Below are 24,049 nucleotides of genomic sequence, written 5' to 3'. Positions count from 1 at the left end.
GTTCAGACATTCTCAGTGAACATGAGGGAGGGAATGTTGAAGTTCATTGAGACACTGTCAGGGCACATGAGGGAAGGCATGTTGGAGTTAGCTACTGCAATAAGGGGACACGCCCAGACCCTGCACCCATTGACAGAATCAACTGTCGCTCCCACTCCAATCCCCAGACCAGCCTCTGAGGAGCCACAAGCCAAGCCTTCCACATTGCCGTGTGCCCACCACCCACAACAGGTGCATATTAACTGAGATGTTAGAAAGAATAAACTTGGTACCAACACCAGAAATACTGCGCCACCGCCTGCGGGCAGGGGTGGTGGAGTCACCAAGACTACCATGGTGGACGTTCGTAGAATATGCTGGAGGAGAGATGGGTGCAGCCTTTCTTTGCTGCTGCTGTTGTTGTTGTTGTAATTATAATTGCCGTTACTGTTGTAACTGTTGTTCTCAAATTAAAAGCTTTTTGTAAGTTATGTAAATTTACAAGTTTAAAGTTAGTAAGTGATCTTAAAGTTAGTAAGTGATCTTAAATTTATAAGTGATCATAACTGAAAACTTTAAAGTTGGATACAAGAATATTTTTATTAAAGTTAAGTTAAGTACAAATGGGTTTGTTAAACTTTTGAATAAAATATATTTTACATTATAACTGAATAATTTCCATTATTTGTTCAATTATTAACACAACTTTTGGAACTCAAGAAGCATCATTTCCATTATGCAATGCATGTCGTCACACACGAGCTGTACATTAATGGAGTGGAAGCCTTTTCTGTTCCTGTACATCTTGGAATCCTCCAAAGGTACTCGCAAGGCGATGTGGATATAATCAATGCAGCCCTGTACCTTGGGGAAGCCAGTAATCCTGGATAAGCTCATCGCCCTGTCACGCATTGCCTGGGCGATCATTGGGAACTTTATGTAGTCATTCCTGCAGACATATAGTGCAGCAGTCACCTGCCGAAAGGAGACATGAGTTGCATGTTGAGAAATGGCACACATGTCCCCAGTTGCAGCTTGGAAGGATCCGGATGCATAGAATAAAAGTGCAGCTGTAACCTTCACTTCAACTGACAAAGCAGTCCTCCTGATGCTCCTAGGTTGCAGGTCTGCTTTGACCAACTCACAGATCTCGGTTACAACTTATTTGCAGAAACACAGCCTTCTGACACAATCTGCATCACTCAGGTGCAGGTACAAACGCATGTCTCGATATACCCGAGGTGGGTAAGGCCTCCTGCCCAGCACCCTACGGACTCTGAGGTTCCTCATGCGATGACGTTCAATCAATTATCTCCTCCGCAGCACCATGATGCAGAAGGCATGCACAAGGTACGGCATTATCAGTAGTGCCCCTATGTTTAAATTTTACCTTTGCAAGAAGCTCAAAATGGCAGGCAGGCAGGATCGGCTCTTTGTTCTCTCTCCACAATGTCTGTATGGACAACACCCAGGTCTGAGCAAGCGCAGTGATCGGGAACCCCCCCGGGCTCATTGCAGTCTTGTGATTTATTCTGATCATGTTCAATAGCACCTTCCAACCGCTCCCCCCCACACCCCCACACCCGGCCCCCCCCAACCCAGCTGGGCTCATTCAATGCCTAGTGCAGTCTTCCAATCGTCACCTTCCACTCCCCCTTCCCCCACTCCCGGGCTTGTTTCGCAGCTGAGCCCCGAGCCCCTGTGTCCGGGCACAGGGCGGATTCTGCCAGCCGATACTGCGACCCTCGAGCCCTGTTTGAAGATGTTCGGTGGTGGCGTGTGAGTTAAAAAAAAAATTTAAAGTTCAGAATTCCATCCAACTTCCATCTACTCCGTTGAAAGGTAATTTAAAACAATCTTTATTGTGCATATTGAAAGTGTTCTTCGCTCCCTCCAAAACTTCGATGAAAAACAATGGCGTCTTTTTGCCATTGTTCAATGGCCGATTTTTCAATGTGCGCTGCTTTCTCTTAACTCACCAGAACGCTTTGCGGGAGTGGCCAGATACACCGACCTCGGAGAATTTTGGGGGGGCAAACTTTGAAAAATGATAAAAACTGGCGCTGACATGAGGTAAAAAAAGAACCTAAAAAAATCGTAACGAACTCCGTTACACTGGCGCAGATTCCTTGGGGAAATTTTAATTTAAAAACTTATACCAAAGAAAGCGGCACGCGCCAAAAAAATGGCACAAATGTCTGGGGAAAATTGAGTCCTTTATTTTTTTGAATTGTATCAATCGCTCTTTGAAACTCCGCCCATTTGGCTGTGATATCAGACCAGATGTAACTGACTCCTACTGGTACCGAGTTTGCCATATAAAAGCAGGTGATGCGCTGCCTGGCACTTTTTGCTGTTGCAACACATGTTTATCTACTCCTTGAAATTCCGAATGTCCATTGTGGCACACACAGTAGTTTGCAATTGGTTCCCTTCTCTCCAATGCACCCAACATCTTTCTATCGACATGTACCATTTGCAGTGGCCGTCCTGTTGCAGGCAATTCCAGACACTGTATTCCAACCTGCTGCCTTTCTCCAGTTCTCTCCAAGTACAAAGTGTGGGGCAGGATGCACTTGGGGGTCTCTAATCTCCAGCGTCCGCAGCTGGTCCGGTCATATTCCTGGAATCGGGAAAACCGAGGGCGGGTATGAATGCGGGGAATGCAAGGCTGGAGACATGTCCCCTTTTTAATTGAGGCGACGATGAGGGGGAGGAGCATGCGAGCACTTTAATAAAGTGTCAAACAGTGCACTAAGTTTGTAGTTCGAAACTCGCTTTCTGAAGGGGCGGATCAAAAGCCTCTGGTGTGGTTTGTAACATTTTGCTAAATAGTTTATAGATTTAATGTAGAGCAAAAAATGTACTCACTGAATAGATTTTAAATGTCTTTAGGTTATACATTTATGTTTCCGTTTAATATGCAATGCTTCAACATAAAATATATACATATTTAAAAACATCTGGAGCAATAATACTCTTTGTGCAGTAGGAGGATTGAGTCGAGGTAGTGAGCGATTTGGGATATTTGGATTGAAAAGTATTGGGAGGTTATGTCCGAATACATTGCAGAATGATGAATTTTAGGAATAGGGAGCCGCTCAGTATTCAATGGGCTCAACCAGGCAATTCAATTCTGGTCATAGCAGAAACTTAATGTGCAAGGGATTAAAAACAGAATCAGGTTGGAAACGAATTAATGCGATTTTGTTTTCATTCGAAGTTTGAAATTATGTCATTTGGAGAGGCAGAGATAACATTTTAACTGCAGAAAAAAATAGGAATAAATATTTAAATATCGAGTTTTATCAAAAGATGTATCATCTCCATTCCAAAGCACGGTGTATTTCATTCGTGTATATTTTTTGTTTAAGCGGTGCAATAGTTTTCCGGCCCGATGTTACTCTTTCGTAATTGTCGCATGCAGGCGCAAGTGTGAGATTATCAGATAGATTTATGCATGTATATTCCTTCAGAGTGTACGATATTTGCTTTACAATTGCACGGATACATTTTTTCCCGCTCAGAATGATTTTGCAACGGTTAAATGGGTGAACTTTACGAATCTGCGCATGGACAGTTCTATAACTGCGAGGGCACATCTGTACTGGGATGGGACAAAATAGCCTTGTTTTTACCGATTGGAAAATAACGGGATGAGATTGAGTAGAAGCAATCGTCAACACGAGGCTGACTACAAAACGGTTTTAAATCTAGACCTTAAACTCTTTCAGATTCACAACCTATATTAGTGCGGAGGCATGGTTTGCGACATTTCTGAGGCATGTGATGTGTTTTCTTGTATTTTGGTAGGGTGATTGATTGGAACTCAGGTCGAGATGAAGCTGTTTGAAGCGACAGTGACATTCTTCCTTCTGACAAGTAATCTGCATTTGGTCATCTCTCTGCCAAAGGGTATTTAACCAATATTTTTTGGAAGTCTTAACGATCTATGAATGTACTTGAAGTTTAAAAAAAGATGTTAATTGCAACTGTATATGTGCTTTATTACCCTTAAAACCAGGGAAGCATCTAAGTAGTGATTTGGTTAGTGATTTGCCTTCGGATAATCTATTCTCAAATCGCAGGAGGTGGGCAGATAAAATTGAGATGGTCTCGCTGAATGCATGAACTGATTGTTCTGAAACCGACTTTAGTGCCAACAGACAGTGAGCAGGACTCCAATGAAATTGGCCCACATTTTGCAATGAGAATAACGGTGAGGCTAACAGCGTTCCCCATTATAAAGCAGAAAATCTGACAGCAACTTCTGAAGTACGCACATGTGCAGTAAAACGTGGAAATCCAGAAGTTGCTGTCAGAGATAAATGCTGCTCTTCCACAGGGTGCAGTCATCATCGTCATAGGCGGTCCCTCGAATGAGGATGACTTGCTTCCACGAGTTCACAGATGTTTCAATGAAGGACCCGATGTTCCTATCCTGAACTCCAATTGAGGGGGTGGAAGACGCCTGTGCAAGAATTTTTTTAACGTGTGGTGACCATCACACGGCCTTTATCCAGTGGCAAGGGTTAACTAGGAGGACTGGAGACTTGATCTGCTGCATGGACCTAGCGCACACACATATTGCAGTGTGGGCTGGCCCATGCTGCCCCTCGGCCCTCGGCTCTTCTGGGCCCTTTAGCGTGCAGTACCTCACTGATAGATGGGCATTGAAATCACTGTAATGGTGTGAACTTGGAGTACTTATCCACTAGTTCCCAATAAAGATGCGAGGAAAAAGTCCGGGCTGGTGCATTCACCAGTAAGTGATTTTTCTTAACGCCATGATAAAATTACTGCCAAACAACCTCTCTGACCCTGAAAATGTTATTTTACAAGTGTGGAGTCTCATTCCTTTAGAAGTTAATTAGTATTGGAGATGTTTTTAAAACACTGGTGGGGGGGGGGGGGGGGGCCGGGCGTCCAATAACACGTGGGAAACCCGTAATTAAGTGCAACGCCTCTCTACGTGGTTTTCTAATTCAGCCACTTAATTATTATTTTACTTCTGGCTTTCCCGTCCAGTCGCTGGAAGCGGACATGTGATGAACTCGCATGACGCAATCTTAGCTCCAGTATTTAAAGGCACAATCCAAACATACAGGTTGAAGCAGTTGGAGTTGGCTATCAGAGAACTGGAATTGTCAGAATGGAGTCCAGCTGGGCAAAGGCTGCACCCAGTTTCACTAAAGCCTCCCTGGATATGGTGCTGGGGACTGTGAGGTGTCTTGAAGCAATGGGAGGAAGAAGCCTGCTGCTGAGACTAAGAAGGCATGGTTGGAGGTTTAGGCGGAGGTCAGCAGCAGGAGCTCAGTGCCACGCTCCTGGATTCAGTACAGAAAGGAATTTAATGACCTAAGCAGATCAGGAAAGGTGAGTCCAGTGACACATTTACCTACATCCTGCTGTGCGCATCATCCCCCCACCTCACTCTGCCTTCTCAAGCCAACTCCATCACATCACTCCTCACACCCACTTCCCTTGTAGGTACACCCATCCTTCTCTTTCTATGCACTTCCTCACATTACCTTTTATCCATCCACCACTCCCACTTACCCTCCTCCTTATGCAATGTCATGCCTCTCACTGATAGTCACCCTCACCAAATGCACTCCATCCATTGGATGAACACATGCCATAACCCTTACTCATAGGTCTGTTCTTTCCCTACTTGCAGGAGAACAGAGCACAGAACACCAGGGAGAGGGAATGAACTGAAGGGGGCCCTCTGCAGATCACGCAGCTCACAACTGTAGAGGAGGAGATGTTGGAAATGAGTGGAGTTTTGGCGTCCCATGTTGTCGGAGATGGGAGATTGGGAGCTCCCAGCTACCTGGTGACACAATGAAATAAAAGCTATCCAAATGTCATACGGCACTCAGTCATGTTGACATGGTTTCAACAGCGAATGAAATATGATCATCTTCATTGTGATAAATTATAACATCCTTACCTTGCAATGGCTAATTCATAGAATCATAGAAGTTTACAACATGGAAGGAGACCATTTCGGCTCATGGTGTACATGCCGGCTGACCAAGAACTATCTAGCCGAAGGCCACTTTCCACCTCTTGGTCTGTAGCCCAGTAGGTTACGGCACATTAAATGCACATCCAAGTATCTTTTAAATGTGGTGAGGGATTTTCATGTCTTTTATCTCCCACAGGGCCTTCATGTGTGCAGCAGGATTTGGTGGATGTTCTGGGCGATGGGTCCTTAGAGGAGCTGAGTCCTTCTGAGAGTGCACTGTCACAGGACTCATTCAGTCCATGCACCAGCTCAGATACTCAAACTTTGGTGAGACCAGTAAAACAGATAGTTGGATTGCCACCTGGTGACTCACACTTCACAAGTGAAGATGGTGGAGACAGGAACAGCTGCGGAGAAACTGTGTCAGATGACGCAGCCCTCTCTAAACTTTGCAAAGATGAACTCAGGTCCTGTACCCTGGGGCCATTGATGAAGAGGAAAATAATTGAGCAGCTGCAGACAATGTGTAATGCACTGTCAGGCTTTCAAAGTAAACTCAGCAGGATTGCAGAGAGATTGGTGGAGTCCACCTCAAGCATTAAGGTGGTGATGTCGCAGGCCACTGAGATGATGTGTTCTTCCATGGATAGAGTAGCCAGTGCCATTAACTGCCATGCGCTCCATCAAATGAGTCCATGCACACCTTGAACACCACTGTACAGACTCTGGATGCCAACATGTCTGCCACCTTAAATGGGTTGACAGATACCTTCGCCTGGGCCTTACAGCGCTGCATTGATCTGCACCAATGTGTTCTCCAGCACAGTGGTAGCAGTGAAGTGCAGCTGGGCCACGAGAGGAATGATGGTGAAAAGGATCATGGAAGTGGAGACTCCACTCAAAGCATTTCCACATCTCACCTATAGCCCATCTCTCAGTCCATAGCCCACATACTGCCTCAGCTCCCGATGGCCGAGTCTGCCTCTGCACAGGTATTGGTCGCAGAGTCTTTGGCGGGACCCGCACGGGCTCCAAAACCCAGTGGACACGGTCAAGAGCATCTCAGCAGGTAGAGCATGGATTTGAGCTGACTGCCTCTACTTCTGCTGAAGCCACACAGGTTGCACCACAGAGGAGCAGCAGATAAAGGAAGAGTAAGGCTTTGTGGTTGCACAAGGGTATGCACATGTGTGTCTGAGAATATGGTTTGATAAACTTTTGTTATTTATGTAGCTCACATCAATGTTATTCTTTTTCACCACTTTCCTGTCTTGTCCATTCCTGGGCGCTGGGTGATAAGTGGCCTACATTCATTATGGGGACTTTAATCTACATATAGATTGGGCAAACCAAATTTGCAGTAATAGTATGGAAGACAAATTCATGGAATGTATACAAGATAGTTTTCTACATCAATATGTTGAGGAACCAACTCGGGAACAAGCTATTTTAGATCTAGTATTGTGCAATGAGAAAAGGTTAATTAATAACCTTGTATTAAAGAGACCTTCAGGGAAGAGTGACCATAATTTGATCGAATTTTATACTGAGTTTGAAAATGATTTAGTTAAATCCGAAACTAGGGTCTTAAGCCTAAACAAAGCAAATTACATAGGTATGAGGGCCGAGTTGGCTAAGGTAGATTGGGAAAATACATTAAAAGGTAGACAAGCAATGGATAGCATTTAAAGAATTAATGCATAATTTACAAAAACTGTACAACCCCTTAAGGCACAAAGAACCCACTGGAAAAATGGTCCAACTGGGGCTAACGAGAAGTTAAAGATAGTATTAGATCAAAGGAAGAGGCTTATAATGTTGCCAAAAAAAAGTAGTAAGCCCGAAGATTTGGAGGATTTTAGAATTCAGCAAAGGAGGAGAAAAAATTGATAAATAAAGGGAAAATAGAATACGAGAGTAAACTAGCGAGAGACATAAAAACAGACTGTTGAAGCTTCTATAGATAGGTAAAAAGGAAAAGATAAGCAAAAGGAAATGTGGGCCCCCTGCAGGCTGAAACAGGAGAAATGTTTACAGTTTTTTGGTTATCAGTTCTGGACACTGGTGAGGGCTATGGTTCCTCTGGAGAATGCAGCCAGAGCCAAGTCCTCAACACCATGGGTGGCTCAGCTGTCCAGGGGCGGGGGGGGGGGGGGGGCTGCGGTGGGGGGGGGGGGGGCGCGAGGAAGAAGAGTAGAAGAGCGGTAGTGGTAGAGGATTCAATAGTTAGGGGAACAGACAAGCGTTTCTGCGGCCGCAGATGTGACTCCAGGATGGTATGTTACATAGGTAGAAAGAGGGATGAAGTCCTGCAGGCAGATTTTAGGGAGCTAGGAAAGAGATTAAAAAGTAGGACCTCAAAGGTAGTAATCTCTGGATTCCTCCCGGTGCCATGTGCTAGTGAGTACAGAAATAGGAGGATAGAGCAGCTGCATCCATGCCTGGAGAGATGTAGGAGGGAGGGCTTTAGATTCCTGAGGCGTTGGGACTGTTTCTGGGGGAGGTGGGACCTGTACAAGCTGGACAGGTTGCACCTCAACAGAGCTGGGACCAATATCCTCACTGGAGGGGGTTGGAGGGGGCGGGGTGCGGGGACGGTGGTTGCTAGTGTTGTTGGAGAGGGTTTAAAATAGCTAGGTAGGGGGATGGGAACTTGAGAGTAGTTTCAGAAGGGAGAGAAGCTAAGCTGGAATTGGAAGACCGAAAATTATTAATCGAGTTTGGAAGGGAGAGGAATCCAAGGCTAGAAAATAGAAATCAAGGGAGTCTGGCAGTGCTAACTGATATATACTTTAATGCAAGCAGTCTAGGGAATAAGGCAGGTGAGCTGAGGGCACAGACACATGGTAGTATGATGTAGCTATTACATGTGACATGGCTGAAAGAAGGGCAGGAACGGCAGCTCATTATTCTTGGCTACAGGGTTTTCAGATGTGATAGAGAGGAGGATATAAAAGGAGAAAAGTCGCAATATTAATTGAAGAAACAATTACAGCTGTGAGGAGGGATGATATGTTAGAAGGGCCATCAAATGAGGCCATATGGTTTGCACTGAAAAACAAAAAAGGGGCGATAACACTGTTGGGCGTGTACTATAGACCCCCAAACAGTCAAAGGGTGATAGAAGAGCAAATATGTAGGCACATTTCTGAAGAGCAGAAACAATACGCAGTAATAGTAGGGGATTTCAACTACCCAAATATTAACTGGGATACAATTAGTGTGAAGGGTATAGAGCAGGCAGAATTCCTAAAATGCATTCAGGAGAACTTTTTTAGCCAGTTCGTAGCAAGCCCAACAAGGGAGGGGGTGATTCTGGACTTATTTGTAGAGAATGAAGCTGGGCAGGTGGAAGAGGTATCAGTGGTGGTAGTGAATGTAATTCCGTTAGATTTACAGTAGTTGTGGAAAAGGACAAAGATAGACCAGATATAAAAGTTCTCAATTGGAGAAAGGCCAATTTTACTAAGCTGAGATGTGATTTCGCCAAAGTGGACTGGAAACAGCTACTTGAAGGTAAATCAGTGTCAGAGCAGTGGGAGGCATTTAAGGAGGAGATTGTGAGGGTTCAAAGCAAGTATGTTCTCTTAAAGAAAAAGGGTAGGACTAACAAATCTAGAGCTCCCTGGATGTCGAGGGGCATACAGGAAGCTCATCCGAGGGCAGAAACCCTAGAGGAGTATAGAAAGTGCAGGGGTGTAATTAAAAAGGAAATTAGGAAAGCAAAGAGAGAGCATGAAAAAATGTTGGCAAGTAAAATCAAGCAAAACCCAAAGATGTTTGATAAATACATTGGGCTGGAAATTCTCCAACCTTGCGCCGGGTTTTCGACGATATTCCGTCGTTTTTGGCGGAAAACGATGCGGCGGGAAATTTCCTGAAGTCTTGCGCCGGTGGTTTGAAATACCACTTGGGGAATGGACCGCCGCGTGCAAGGAAAAAGCGCTCTTGCCCGATATTTGGCTCAGCAGTGACCCGTAGATAGGACCAAAAAAACCAGCAGGGAAAAAGCTGTGTTGCAGTCCTTGGAAAGGCGGTAAGTATGAAGACCTGCAAAAAAGGTAAGTTAAAGTTTTTATTTTTTTATTCTTTTGCAGCTGTTCGCGAGAAAAGGGTCTTGTGAATGCTTTGTGATTTTTTTTTTTTAGAATTTTTTTTTTTTGCGTTTTGCCCCCCACCCTCGGCCCAACTCACAGCGGTATCGGCCTCGGAGAAAAGTTGCAGAAAATTCCTGGTTTGCTTTTTACTGTTGGGTGCATTTTTCCCCCGAATGTTAGGCCTCGAAATTATAGCGGTGTGATTAGCAGTAAAAAGTAGGACGTCAAAAGTAGTAATCTCAGGATTGCTACGAATGCCACGTGATAGTCAGAGTAGGAATCGCAGGATAGCTCGGATGAATACGTGGCTTGAACAGTGATGCAGAAGGGAGGGATTCAAATTTCTGGGCCTTGGAACCAGTTCTGAGGGAGATGGAACCAGTACAAACCGGACGGTCTGCACCTGGGCAGGACCGGAACCAATGTCCTCGGGGGAGTGTCTGCTAGTGCTGTTGGGGAGGAGTTAAACTAATATGGCAGGGGGATGGGAACCTATGCAGGGAGACAGAGGGAAATAAAATGGAGTCAGAAGCAAAAGATAGAAAGGAGAATAGTAAAAGTGAAGGGCAGAGAAACCCAAGGCAAAAGACAAAAAGGGCCAAATTACAGCAAGATTCTAAAGGGGCAAAGTGTGGTAAAAAGACAAGCCTGAAGGCTCTGTGCCTCAATGCGAGGAGTATTCGGAATAAGGTGGACGAATTAACTGCGCAGATAGCAGTTAAGGGGTATGATGTAATTGGCATCACGGAGGCATGGCTCCAAGGTGACCGAGGCTGGGAACTCAACATTCAGGAGTATTCAACATTTAGGAAGGATAGACAGAAAGGAAAAGGAGGCGGGGTGGCGTTGCTGGTTAAAGAGGAAATTAATGCAATGGTAAGGAGGGACATAAGCCTGGATGATGTGGAATCGGAATGGGTGGGGCTGCGGAATTCCAAAGGGCAGAAAATGCTAGTGGGAGTTGTGTACAGACCACCAAACAGTAGTAGTGAGGTTGGGGACAGCATCAAACAAAAAATAAGGGAATGTGTACAATAAAGGTACAGCAGTTATCATGGGCGACTTTAATCTTCATATTGATTGGGCTAACCAAACTGGTAGCAATGCGGTGGAGGAGGATTTCCTGGAGTGTATTAGGGATGGTTTTCTAGACCAATATGTCGAGGAACCCACTCGAGGGCTGGCCATCCTAGACTGGGTGATGTGTAATGGGAAGGGACTAATTAGCAATCTTGTTGTGCGAAGCCCCTTGGGGAAGAGTGACCATAATATGGTAGAATTCTTTATTCAGATGGAGAGTGACAGAGTTAATTCGGAAACAAGGGTCCTGAACTTAAGGAAAGGTAACTTGGACAGTATGAGGCATGAATTGGCTAGAATAGACTGGCAAAGGATACTTAAAGGGTTGACGGTGGATAAGCAACAGCAAACATTTAAAGATCACATGGATGAAGTTCAGCAATTGTACATCCCTGTCTGGAGTAAAAATAAAACGGGAAAGGTGGCTCAACCGTGGCTAACAAGGGAAATTAAGGATAATGTTAAAACCAAGGAAGAGGCATATAATTTTGCTAGAAAAAGCAACAAACCTGAGGACTGGAAGACATTTAGAATTCAACAGAGGAAGACAAAGGATTTAATTAAGAGGGCGAAAATAGAGTATGAGAGGAAGCTTGCAGGGAACATAAAAACTGACTGCAAAAGCTTCTATAAATATGTGAAGAGAAAAATATTAGTGAAGAGAAACGTAGCACCCTTGCAGTCGGATTCAGATGAAGTTATAATGGGGAACAAAGAAATGGCAGACCAATTGAACAAATACTTCGGTTCTGTCTTCAAAAGGAAGACACAAATAACTTTCCGATTGTACTCGGGGACAGTAGGTCTAGTGAGAAGGAGGAACTGAAGGATATCCTTATTAGGCGGGAAATTGTGTTAGGGAAATTGATGGGATTGAAGGCCGATAAATCCCCGGGGCCTGAAAGTCTGCATCCCAGAATACTTAAGGAAGTGGCCCTAGAAATAGTGGATGCATTCGTGATCATTTTCCAACAGTCTATCGACTCTGGATCAGTCCCTATGGACTGGAGGGTAGCTAATGTAATACCACTTTTTAAAAAGGAGGGAGAGAGAAAACGGGTAATTATAGACCAGTTAGCCTGACATCAGTTGTGGGGAAAATGTTGGAATCAATCATTAAGGATGAAATAGCAGCACATTTGGAAAGCAGTGTCAGGATCGGACTAAGTCAGCATGGATTTATGAAAGGGAAATCATGCTTGATGAATCTTCTGAAATTTTTTGAGGATGTAACTAGCAGAGTGGACAAGGGAGAACCAGTGGATGTGGTGTATTTGGACTTTCAAAAGGCTTTTGACAAGGTCCCGCACAAGAGATTGGTGTGCAAAATCAAAGCACATGGTATTGGGGGTAATGTACTGATGTGGATAAAAAACTGGTTGGCAGACAGGAAGCAGAGAGTCAGGATAAACAGGTCCTTTTCAGAATGGCAGGCAGTGACTAGTGGAGTGCCGCAGGGTTCAGTGCTGGCACCCCAGCTCTTTACAATATACATTAATGATTTAGATGAAGGAATTGAGTGTAATATCGGCAAGTTTGCGGATGACACTAAACTAGGTGGAGGTGTGAGCTGTGAGGAGGATGCTAAGAGGCTGCAGGGTGACTTGGACAGGTTCAGTGAGTGGGCAAATTCATGGCAGATGCAGTATAATGTGGAGAAATGTGAGGTTATCCATTTTGGGGGCAAAAACACGAAGGCAGAATATTATCTGGATGGCGGCAGATTAGGAAAAGGGAAGGTGCAACGAGACCTGAGTGTCATGGTTCATCAGTCACTGAAAGTGGGCATGCAGGTACAGCAGGCGGTGAAGAAGGCAAATGATATGTTGGCCTTCATAGCTAGGGGATTTGAGTATAGGAGCAGGGAGGTCTTACTGCAGTTGTACAGGGCCTTGGTGAGGCCCCACCTGGAGTATTGTGTTCAGTTTTGGTCTCCTAATCTGAGGAAGGATGTTCTTGCTATTGAGGGAGTGCAGCGAAGGTTCACCAGACTGATTCCAGGGATGGCTGGACTGTCATATGAGGAGAGACTGGATCAAATGGGCCTTTATTCACTGGAGTTTAGAAGGATGAGAGGGGATCTCATCGAAACGTATAAGATTCTGACGGGACTGGACAGGTTAGATGCGGGAAGGATGTTCCTGATGTTGGGGAAGTCCAGAACCAGGGGACATAGTCTTAGGATAAGGAGCAACTTCTTCACTCAGAGAGTTGTTAACCTATGGAATTACCTGCCGCAGAGAGTTGTTGATGACAGATCATTGGATATATTCAAGAGGGAGTTAGATATGGCCCTTACGGCTAAGGGGATCAAGGGGTATGGAGAGAAAGCAGGAAAGGGGTACTGAGGGAATGATCAGCCATGATCTTATTGAATGGTGGTGCATGCTCGAAGAGCCGAATAGCCTACTCCTGCACCTATTTTTTATGTTTCTGTGTTTCTATGTTTGGCAAAATGCTGAGAAAATACCGCTATGACTAAAAAACAAGTTTCTAGCCCACTAAGAGCAAGAGGATAACTAAAGAAAGAGTAGGTCCTATTAGAGACCATAAAGTTCATCTGTTTGTGGAGATGGAAGACTTGGGTATGGTTCTTAATGAATACTTGTCATCTGTTTTCGCAATAGAGAGGGGCGATGCAGACTTTGGGAGGAGGAGTGTGAAATATTAGATGAAATAAACATAGTGAGAGAGAAAGTAATTCAGGGTTTAGCATCTTTGAAAGTGGATCATTCCCCAGGCCTGGATGAAATGTATCCCAGGCTATTAATGGCAGCAAGAGAAGAAATAGCAGAGGTTCTTACCATGATTTTCCAGTCCTCTCTGGCTGCAGATGTGGTGCCAGAGGACTGCTATCGTTGTACCATTGTTTAAAAAGGGAAAAACGGATAGACCGAGTAATTACAAGCAAGTCAGCCTAACCTCGATGTTAGGAAAATTATTGGAAAAAATTCTGAGGGTCAGGATAAATCTTCATTTAGAAAGACACGGATTAATCAAGGATAGTCAGCATGGATTTATTGAGGGACTGTCCTATCCGACTAACTAGATTAAATCTTTTGAGGAGGTAATGAATATGGTCGATGAGGGCAGTGTGTATGATGTAGTGTATATAGATTTTAGCAAGGCTTTTCATAAGGTCCCACATGGCAGACTGGTCGTGAAAGCAAAAGCCCATGGGACCCAGGGCAAAGTGGCAAATTGGATCCAAAATTGGCTCAGATGCAGGAAGCAAAGGGTAATGATCGATGGGTGTTTTTGTGACTGGAAGAATGTTTCCAGTGGGGTTCTGCAGGGCTTAGTACTAGATCCCTTGCTTTTTATGGTATTTATGGCAAGAATTTCACATCGTCGAGGTGATCGGCCATTGCAACTTTCAGCACATCGCCAGGCTGATCGCTCGCTGAGGAGATCGCTGGAGAAAAGCTGCTCCTGACTGGCATTGTTCGGCACGGCTCGGCACTGTGGACGCTATTTTGAATGTCGGAGGAAGTGAAAGGCTGCTTGAAGAAGGGGCTTATCAGGAGAAATAATTTGAGTTATGTTATGGACTTTACTGACTGGCAATCATCTGCTCACATTTCTATTTATTGAGGACAAAATTTAGGGCATTTATAGCAAAACTGATGGGGTCTGTAACTTCCTTAACCTTATTGTTGAATAATCACATGCTGGAGACTGAAGATGGGTTATTGAAGAGCATTATGTTCCCAATCAAAGAGATGGCAGACTGATGCGGAGGAGGAGACCTTACACCCGACGAACTTACAGGGGAAAGCAATCATACCTGAACTACTTCGATAACACGTGCCATAAGAGGTTGTACTTCCGAAAGGAGATCATCGCTGAGATATGCCAGCTTATCAAGGGAAATCTGCACCTACCAGCACCATCAGGACTGCACTGCCCATTGAGGTAAAGGTTACTGCGGCACTACGCATCAGGCTCCTTTCAGGCCTAAGCTGACGACATTTGTGGTACCTCTCAGCATGCCATACATTGCTCCATTCGACAGGTGACTAAAGCACTTTACACACGCTGCATGGACTTTATAAGCTTCCGTTTGACCAGGGAGGCACAGACCTGGAGGGCTTTGGCGTTCTCGAATAGCAAACATCCTCAAGGTGCAGGGAGCAATAGACTGTACGCACATCGCCCTGAGAGCACCTTTACAGGATGCGGAGGTGTTTCGTAACCAACCGAAAGGGATCCCACTCCTTGAATGTGCAGCTCGTTGTCGACCACAACCAAATTATCATGGTAGTAAATGCTAATTTTCCAGGCAGTATCCATGATGCACACAACTTGCGTGAGAGCACTGTCTCTGACCTGTTAAAGAGTCAGCCACAAGGTCACGATTGGATGCTGGGGGATAAAGGATATGGCCTTGCCAGCTCTCTCATAACCCCTCTGCGTAATCCCCAGATGGAAGCCGAGAAGCGCTACAACGAAACCCATATAGCGACACGCAATATCGTCAAAGACAATTGGAGTGCTGAAGCAGCGCTTCAGATGCCTGGGCCACTCTGGAGGCAGCCTGCAATGCCACCCTGACCAGGTCGCTGAGTTTATTATGGTGTGCTACATGTTGCATAACTTAGCTAGAAGGAGAGGACAACAATTGCTAGATGGGGCTGCCGGTCCACCTCAGGAGAGATTGGAGGCGGAAGAGGCAGACGAGGAGGAGGAGGATGATGAGGACCCCGGGGAGATGAACCCATCTCCCCCTCCGCCGCAAGACTGGGAAAGCCCCGTGGGAGTTACGCAGCTGCAAAACTGTTGCATCAGCAGCTCATAAATGAATGCTTTGCATGAACTTACATTGGTGACAGTTACAGTTGCAGTTGCGTTAGTCGCAGAGAGTCGGGATATATGGGTCCTTTTCGGGTTGGAAGTCAGTGGTTAGTGGTGTGCCACAGGGATCGCTGCTGGGACCACAACTGTTTACAATATACATAGATGACCTGGAAGAGGGGACAGAGTGTAGTGTAACAAAATTTGCAGATGACACAAAGATTAGTGGGAAAGCGGGTTGTGTAGAGGACACAGAGAGGCTGCAAAGAGATTTAGATAGGATAAGCAAATGGGCTAAGGTTTGGCAGATGGAATACAATGTCGGAAAATGTGAGGTCATCCACCTTGGAAAAAAAAACAGTAAAAGGGAATATTATTTGAATGGGGAGAAATTACAACATGCTGCGGTGCAGAGGGACCTGGGGGTCCTTGTGCATGAATCCCAAAAAGTTAGTTTGCAAGTGCAGCAGGTAATCAGGAAGGCGAATGGAATGTTGGCCTTCATTGCGAGAGGGATGGAGTACAAAAGCAGGGAGGTCCTTCTGCAACTGTACAGGGTATTGGTGAGGCCGCACCTGGAGTACTGCGTGCAGTTTTGGTCTGCTTACTTAAGGAAGGATATATTAGCTTTGGAGGGGGTACAGAGACGATTCACTCGGCTGATTCCGGAGATGAGGGGGTTACCTTATGATGATAGATTGAGTAGACTGGGTCTTTACTCGTTGGCGTTCAGAAGGATGAGGGGTGATCTTATAGAAACATTTAAAATAATGAAAGGGATAGACAAGATAGAGGCAGAGAGGTTGTTTCCACTGGTCGGGGAGACTAGAGCTAGGGGGCACAGCCTCAAAATACGGGGGAGTCAATTTAAAACCGAGTTGAGAAGGAATTTCTTCTCCCAGAGGGTTGTGAATCTGTGGAATTCTCTGCCCAGGGAAGCAGTTGAGGCTAGCTCATTGAATGTATTGAAATCACAGATAGATAGATTTTTAACCAATAAGGGAATTAAGGGTTATGGGGATCGGGCGGGTAAGTGGAGCTGAGTCCACGTCCAGATCAGCCATGATCTTGTTGAGTGGCGGAGCAGGCTCGAGGGGCTAGATGGCCTACTCCTGTTCCTAATTCTTATGTTCTTATGTTCTTATGTTACGTTACATCCTTGCTTGGCCTGGCCATTGTTTTCCAATAATTGTATTCATGTTTTACCTTACCTTATGTTATTAGAAGACACTGCACAACAATTGTAAAATTCAATAAAATGTTTTAATAATTTTATCAATTTAACAATTTTTTTTTAACTAACACCCCCCCTCACCCCACCCCACCCCCAACAGTCACCAAACAATAAATGTAAACAACAACAAGAACATACAACAATAAAGTACCCCCTCCCTACCTGCAGCCATGCTTCCCTCTAGATCCTGTACACCCTCCCTGTGTCTTAGCACCCCAGTTTAATCCCCGAGTAACAGCACCAGAACGACTTGCAGTAGGCGACCTCAAGATTTCCTACTTTGTGGGGAGGTGGGCGGGGGGCGGGGGTGATGGTGACGGTAGCAGGATCCTCTCAGGGGGTGCTGGAGGAGAAGATGTTTCTGATGAAACGACTTCCGAGCCAGAAGGAAGTTCTTCCTCCTGACTCGCATCTGTGCTGGCGGTTAGTGGGATGGCATCTTGGAGTGCAGTGCCGTCTCCCACCAGTCACGCATGCCGCAAGGCATGGATGGCGGCGGTCTGTTCACGCATTTCCCTGAGCATCAGCTGCATATCCTCCGATATGCGAGCGGACATCCTGGCAATGTTCCCCGTCAACCCACCAAACTTCTGGAGGAGATCGCAACTTATCGTGACGCTCTCCATACACAGTCAGTACATGCCCTCGTATCGATCTGTCCATCGCGGCGCGTGCCGACCTCACTGACTCAACCTCCGTGGGGTGGCGTGGCATTGTATGCCTTGGAGTCGCCTACTGCAAGTCGCTTGGGCCTGCTACTTCTTCTGTCGAAGACGATGATGAAGTGGCCGCAGGTACAATATCTTCAGAGATGCAAGAGGCATCTGGCTCGGTGGTCTCCTCCTCCTCAGCACCCGTGGTGATGACCACCTGCAATGGGTAGGGACAGGTGCAGGTGCGGCCTCCCTATGCACCTCTGGAGCTGTGTGACCTGCAAAACACAATTGAGCTTATTAGAACAGAAGAGTACACATGATTCTTGAGCTGTGCTGGCATATGTAGGAGGAGCAGCACTACTGCAATAAATGTGATCGAGAGACGTTACATATTAATGCATCATATGGTAGTACATATGGTGGTACATCTATGTGGAACTCACTGCCCCAGAGAGTTGTGGAGGCTGGATCAGTGACTATATTTGAGTCGGAGATATACAGAATGATAAGTGAGTGAAGGTTTATGGGGAATGGACAGGGAAGTAGAGCGGACAGGGAAGTGGAGCTGAGCCCTACATCAGATCAGCCATGATCTGATCAAATGGTGGAGCAGGTGCGAGGGTCCAGATGGCCTCCTCCTTCTCCTATTTCTTATGTTCTTATGTTGTTAACCTGAGAGTAGCACAGAAGCTGCATGCATAACATGACATCATTTGTATATGTCAGAGGCGCGGAGGTGCGTGGAGAGGCAGTCGGGACTTCGGCGAGAGGCCTATAAAAGGCACAGCAGGGAGTCCGGGGCCCAGCGTCGAGGAGGTGCGTGGAGAGGCAGTCGGGACTTCGGCGAGAGGCCTAGAAAAGGCACAGCAAGGAGTCCGGGGCCCAGCGTCGAGGAGGTGCGTGGAGAGGCAGTTGGGACTTCGGCGAGAGGCCTATAAAGGCACAGCATGGAGTCCGGGGCCCAGCGTCGAGGAGGTGCGTGGAGAGGCAGTCGGGACTTCGGCGAGAGGCCTATAAAGGCACAGCAGGGAGTCCGGGGCCCAGCGTCGAGAAGATGCGTGGAGAGGCAGTTGGGACTTCGGCGAGAGGCCTATAAAGGCACAGCAGGGAGTCCGGGGCCCAGCGTCGAAAAGATGCGTGGAGAGGCCCAGCTTGTGCAGCTACAGGGAGAAGGCAAAAAAGAAGTAGAAAGAAATAGAAAGGTGACGTCACAGCCAAGGGGGTAAGTGATTGGCTGGTGATTGGAGAGTAATTTTTCTTTTTTCTCTTCCATAACAGTGAGTAAACTTTAGCATTGTTGTCGCCAATTTAAGTGTATCTAAGGGTTAAGTCATGGCAGGAGAGCTCGGACACGTGTTATGCTCCTCCTGTACTATGTGGGAAATCAGGGACACTCCCTGATGACTACGTGTGCGGGAAGTGTATCCGCCTCCAGCTCCTGACAGACCGCGTTTTGGAATTGGAGCTGAAGGTGGATTCACTCTGGAGCATCCACGATGCTGAGAATGACGTGAATAGCATGTTTAGCGAGTTGGTCTTACCGCAGGTAAAGGCTCCACAGCCAGATAGGGAATGGAAGACCAACAGGAAGAGCAGTGCAAGGAAGGTAGTGCAGGGATCCCCTGCGGTCATCCCCCTGCAAAACAGATACACCGCTTTGAGTACTGTTGAGGGGGATGACTCATCGGGGGGAGCAGCAGCAGCCAAGTTCATGGCATGGTGGCTGGCTCTGCTGCACAGGAGGGCAGGAAAAAGAGTGGGAGAGCGATAGTGACAGGGATTCAATTGTAAGGGGAATAGATAGGCGTTTCTGCGGTCGCAACCGAGACTCCAGGATGGTATGTTGCCTCCCTGGTGCAAGGGTCAAGGATGTCTCTGAGCGGGTGCAGGAGATTCTGAAAAGGGAGGGAGAACAGCCAGTTGTAGTGGTGCACATTGGTACCAACGATATAGGTAAAAAACGGGATGAGGTCGTATGAGATGAATTTAAGGAGCTAGGAGTTAAATTAAAAAGTAGGACCTCAAAAGTAGGAATCTCGGTATTGCTACCAGTGCCACGTGCTAGTCAGAGTAGGAATCTCAGGATAGCTCAGATGAATACGTGGCTTGAGCAGTGGTGCACCAGGGAAGGATTCAAATTCCTGGGGCATTGGAACCGGTTCTGGGGGAGGTGGGACCAGTACAAACTGGACAGTCTGCACCTAAGCCTGGAACATATGTCCTAGGAGGAGTGTTTGCTAGTGCTGTTGGGGAGGAGTTAAACTAATATGGCAGGGGGATGGGAACCAATGCAGGGAGACAGAGGGAAACAAAATGGAGACATAAGCAAAAGACAGAAAGGAGATGAGTAAAAGTGGAGGGCAGAGAAACCCAAGGCAAAAAACAAAAAGGGCCACTTTGCAGCAAAATTCTAAAGGGTCAAAGTGTGTTAAAAAGGCAAGCTTGAAGGCTCTGTGCCTCAATGCGAGGAGTATTCGGAATAAGGTGGACGAATCAACAGTGCAGATAGCAGTTAACGGATACGATGTGATTGGCATCACGGAGACATGGCTCCAGGGTGACCAAGGCTGGGAACTCAACATCCAAGGGTATTCAACATTTAGGAAGGATAGACAGAAAGGAAAAGGAGGCTGGGTGGCGTTGCTGGTTAAAGAGGAAATTAATGCAATTGTACGAAAAGACATTAGCTTGGATGATGTGGAATCGGTATGGGTGGAGCTCCAGAATACCAAAGGGCAGAAATCGCAAGTGGGAGTTGTGTACAGACCTCCAAACAGTAGTAGTGATGTTGGGGAGGGCATCAAACAGGAAATTAGAGGTGCATGCAATAAAAGTGCTGCAGTTATCATGGGTGATTTTAATATGCACATAGATTGGGCTAACCAAACTGGTAGCAATACGGTGCAGGAGGATATCCTGGAGTTTTCTAGACCCATATGTCGAGGAACTTTGGTTCGGTATTCACTAAGGAGGATACAAACAACCTTCCGGATATAAAAGGGGTCAGAGGGTCCAGTAAGGAGGGGGAACTGAGGGAAATCTTTATTAGTCGGGAAATTGTGTTGGGGAAATTGATGGGATTGAAGGCCGATAAATCCCCAGGGCCTGATGGACTGCATCCCAGAGTACTTAATTGGTGGCCTTGGAAATAGCGGATGCATTGACAGTCATTTTCCAACATTCCATTGACTCTGGATCAGTTCCTATGGAGTGGAGGGTAGCCAATGTAACCCCACTTTTTAAAAAAGGAGGGAGAGAGAAAACAGGGAATTATAGACCGGTCAGCCTGACCTCAGTAGTGGGTAAAATGATGGAATCAATTATTAAGGATGTCATAGCAGTGCATCTGGAAAATGGTGACATGATAGGTCCAAGTCAGCATGGATTTGTGAAAGGGAAATCATGCTTGACAAATCTTCTGGAATTTTTTGAGGATGTTTCCAGTAAAGTGGACAAAGGAGAACCAGTTGATGTGGTATATTTGGACTTTCAGAAGGCTTTCGACAAGGTCCCACACAAGAGATTAATGTGCAAAGTTAAAGCACATGGGATTGGGGGTAGTGTGCTGACGTGGATTGAGAACTGGTTGTCAGACAGGAAGCAAAGAGTAGGAGTAAACGGGTACTTTTCAGAATGGCAGGCAGTGACTAGTGGGGTGCCGCAAGGTTCTGTGCTGGGGCCCCAGCTGTTTACATTGTACATTAATGATTTAGACGAGGGGATTAAATGCAATATCTCCAAATTTGCGGATGACACTAAGTTGGGTGGCAGTGTGAGCTGCGAGGAGGATGCTATTAGGCTGCAGAGTGACTTGGATAGGTTAGGTGAGTGGGCAAATGCATGGCAGATGAAGTATAATGTGGATAAATGTGAGGTTATCCACTTTGGTGGTAAAAACAGAGAGACAGACTATTATCTGAATGGTGACAGATTAGGAAAAGGGAAGGTGCAACGAGACCTGGGTGTCATGGTACATCAGTCATTGAAGGTTAGCATGCAGGTACAGCAGGCGGTTAAGAAAGCAAATAGCATGTTGGCCTTCATAGCGAGGGGATTTGAATACAGGGGCAGGGAGGTGTTGCTACAGTTGTACAGGGCCTTGGTGAGGCCACACCTGGAGTATTGTGTACAGTTTTGGTCTCCTAACTTGAGGAAGGACATTCTTGCTATTGAGGGAGTGCAGTGAAGATTCACCAGACTGATTCCCGGGATGGCGGGACTGACCTATCAAGAAAGACTGGATCAACTGGGCTTGTATTCACTGGAGTTCAGAAGAATGAGAGGGGACCTCATAGAAACGTTTAAAATTCTGACGGGTTTAGACAGGTTAAATGCAGGAAGAATGTTCCCAATGTTGGGGAAGTCCAGAACCAGGGGTCACAGTCTGAGGATAAGGGGTAAGCCATTTAGGACCGAGATGAGGAGAAACTTCTTCACCCAGAGAGTGGTGAACCTGTGGAATTCTCTACCACAGAAAGTAGTTGAGGCCAATTCACTAAATATATTCAAAAGGGAGTTAGATGAAGTCCTTACTACTCGGGGGATCAAGGGTTATGGCGAGAAAGCAGGAAGGGGGTACTGAGGTTTCATGTTCATCCATGAACTCATTGAATGGCGGTGCGGGCTAGAAGGGCTGAATGGCCTGCTCCTGCACCTATTTTCTATGTTTCTATGTTTCTATGAACAAACTAGGGTGGGGAGCCATCTTAGACTGGGTGTTGTGTAATGAGAGAGGAATAATTAGCATTCTCGTTGTGCGTGGCCCCTTGGGGAAGAGTGACCATAATATGGTGGAATTCTACATTAGGATGGAGAATGAAACAGTTAAGTCAGAGACCATGGTCCAAAATTAAAGAAGGGTAACCTTGAAGGTATGAGGCGTGAATTGGCTAGGATAGATTGACGAATGATACATTAGGGGTTGACAGTGGATGGGCAATGGCAGACGTTTAGAGACCGCATGAATGAAATACAACAATTGTACATCCCTGTCTGGCGTAAAAATAAAAAAGGGAAGGTGGCTCAACCGTGGCTATCAAGGGAAATCAGGGATAGTATTAAAGCCAAGGAAGTGGCATACAAATTGGCCAGAAATAGCAGCGAACCCGGGGACTGGGAGAAATTTAGAACTCAGCAGAGGAGGACAAAGGGTTTGATTAGGGCAGGCAAAATAGAGTACGAGAGGAAGCTTGCAGGGAACATTAAAATGGACTGCAAAAGCTTCTATAGATAGGTAAAGAGAAAAAGGTTAGTAAAGACAAATATAGGTCCCCTGCAGTCAGAATCAGGGGAAGTCATAACTGGGAACAAAGAAATGGCAGACCAATAGAACAAGTACTTTGGTTCGGTATTCACTAAGGAGGACACAAACAACCTTCCGGTATAAAAGGGGTCAGAGGGTCTAGTAAGAATGAGGAACTGAGGGAACTCCTTATTAGTCAGGAAATTGTGTTGGGGAAATTGATGGATTGAAGGCCGATAAATCCCCAGGGCCTGATGGTCTGCATCCCAGAGTACTTAAGGAGGTGGCCTTGGAAATAGCGGATGCATTGACAGTCACATTCCAACATTCCATAGACTCTGGATCAGTTCCTATGGAGTGGAGGTTAGCCAATGTAATCCCACTTTTTTAAAAAGGAGGGGGGAGAGAAAATGGAAATATGTACCAGTCAGCCTGACATCAGTAGTGGGTAAAATGATGGAATCAATTATTAAGGATGTCATAGCAGCGCATTTGGAAAGAGGTGACATGATATGTCCAAGTCAGCATGGATTTGTGAAAGGGAAATCATGCTTGACTAAACTTCTGGAATTTTTTGAGGATGTTTCCAGTAAAGTGGACAAGGGAGAACCAGTTGATGTGGTGTATTCAGACTTTCAGGAGGCTTTCGACAAGGTCCCACACAAGAGATTAATGTGCAAAGTTAAAGCACATGGGATTGGGGGTAGTGTGCTGATGTGGATTGAGAACTGGTTGGCAAATAGGAAGCAAAGAGTAGGAGTAAATGGGTACTTTTCAGAATGGCAGGCAGTGACTAGTGGGGTACCGCAAGGTTCTGTGCTGCGGCCCCAGCTGTTTACATTGTACATTAATGATTTAGACGAGGGGATTATGTGTAGTATCTCCAAATTTGCGGATGACACTAAGTTGGGTAGCAGTATGAGTTGCAAGGAGGACGCTATGAGGCTGCAGAGTGACTTGGATAGGTTAGGTGAGTGGGCAAATGCATGGCAG

General features: G+C 45.9%; 1 protein-coding gene across 1 annotated transcript in view; it reads left to right on the top strand.

Annotated features, from left to right (window-relative positions):
- The first annotated feature begins 3,558 nt into the window (after nucleotides 1–3,558).
- The window catches only part of LOC139264066 (collagen alpha-6(VI) chain-like), a 217,589-nt gene continuing 197,098 nt past the window's right edge, over nucleotides 3,559–24,049 (top strand). The window contains exons 1-2 of the mRNA XM_070880164.1: nucleotides 3,559–3,683; nucleotides 3,793–3,894. Of these exons, the coding sequence (XP_070736265.1) occupies nucleotides 3,819–3,894 (76 nt within the window). The 5' untranslated portion in view covers nucleotides 3,559–3,683; nucleotides 3,793–3,818. The remainder of the gene's footprint in view (nucleotides 3,684–3,792; nucleotides 3,895–24,049) is intronic.

This window comes from Pristiophorus japonicus, chromosome 5 (genome assembly GCF_044704955.1).
Source record: "Pristiophorus japonicus isolate sPriJap1 chromosome 5, sPriJap1.hap1, whole genome shotgun sequence".
Lineage (NCBI taxonomy): Eukaryota > Metazoa > Chordata > Chondrichthyes > Pristiophoridae > Pristiophorus > Pristiophorus japonicus.
The sequence above is the reverse complement of the archived record's forward strand: the minus strand, read 5'-3'. Positions and strand labels throughout refer to the sequence as shown.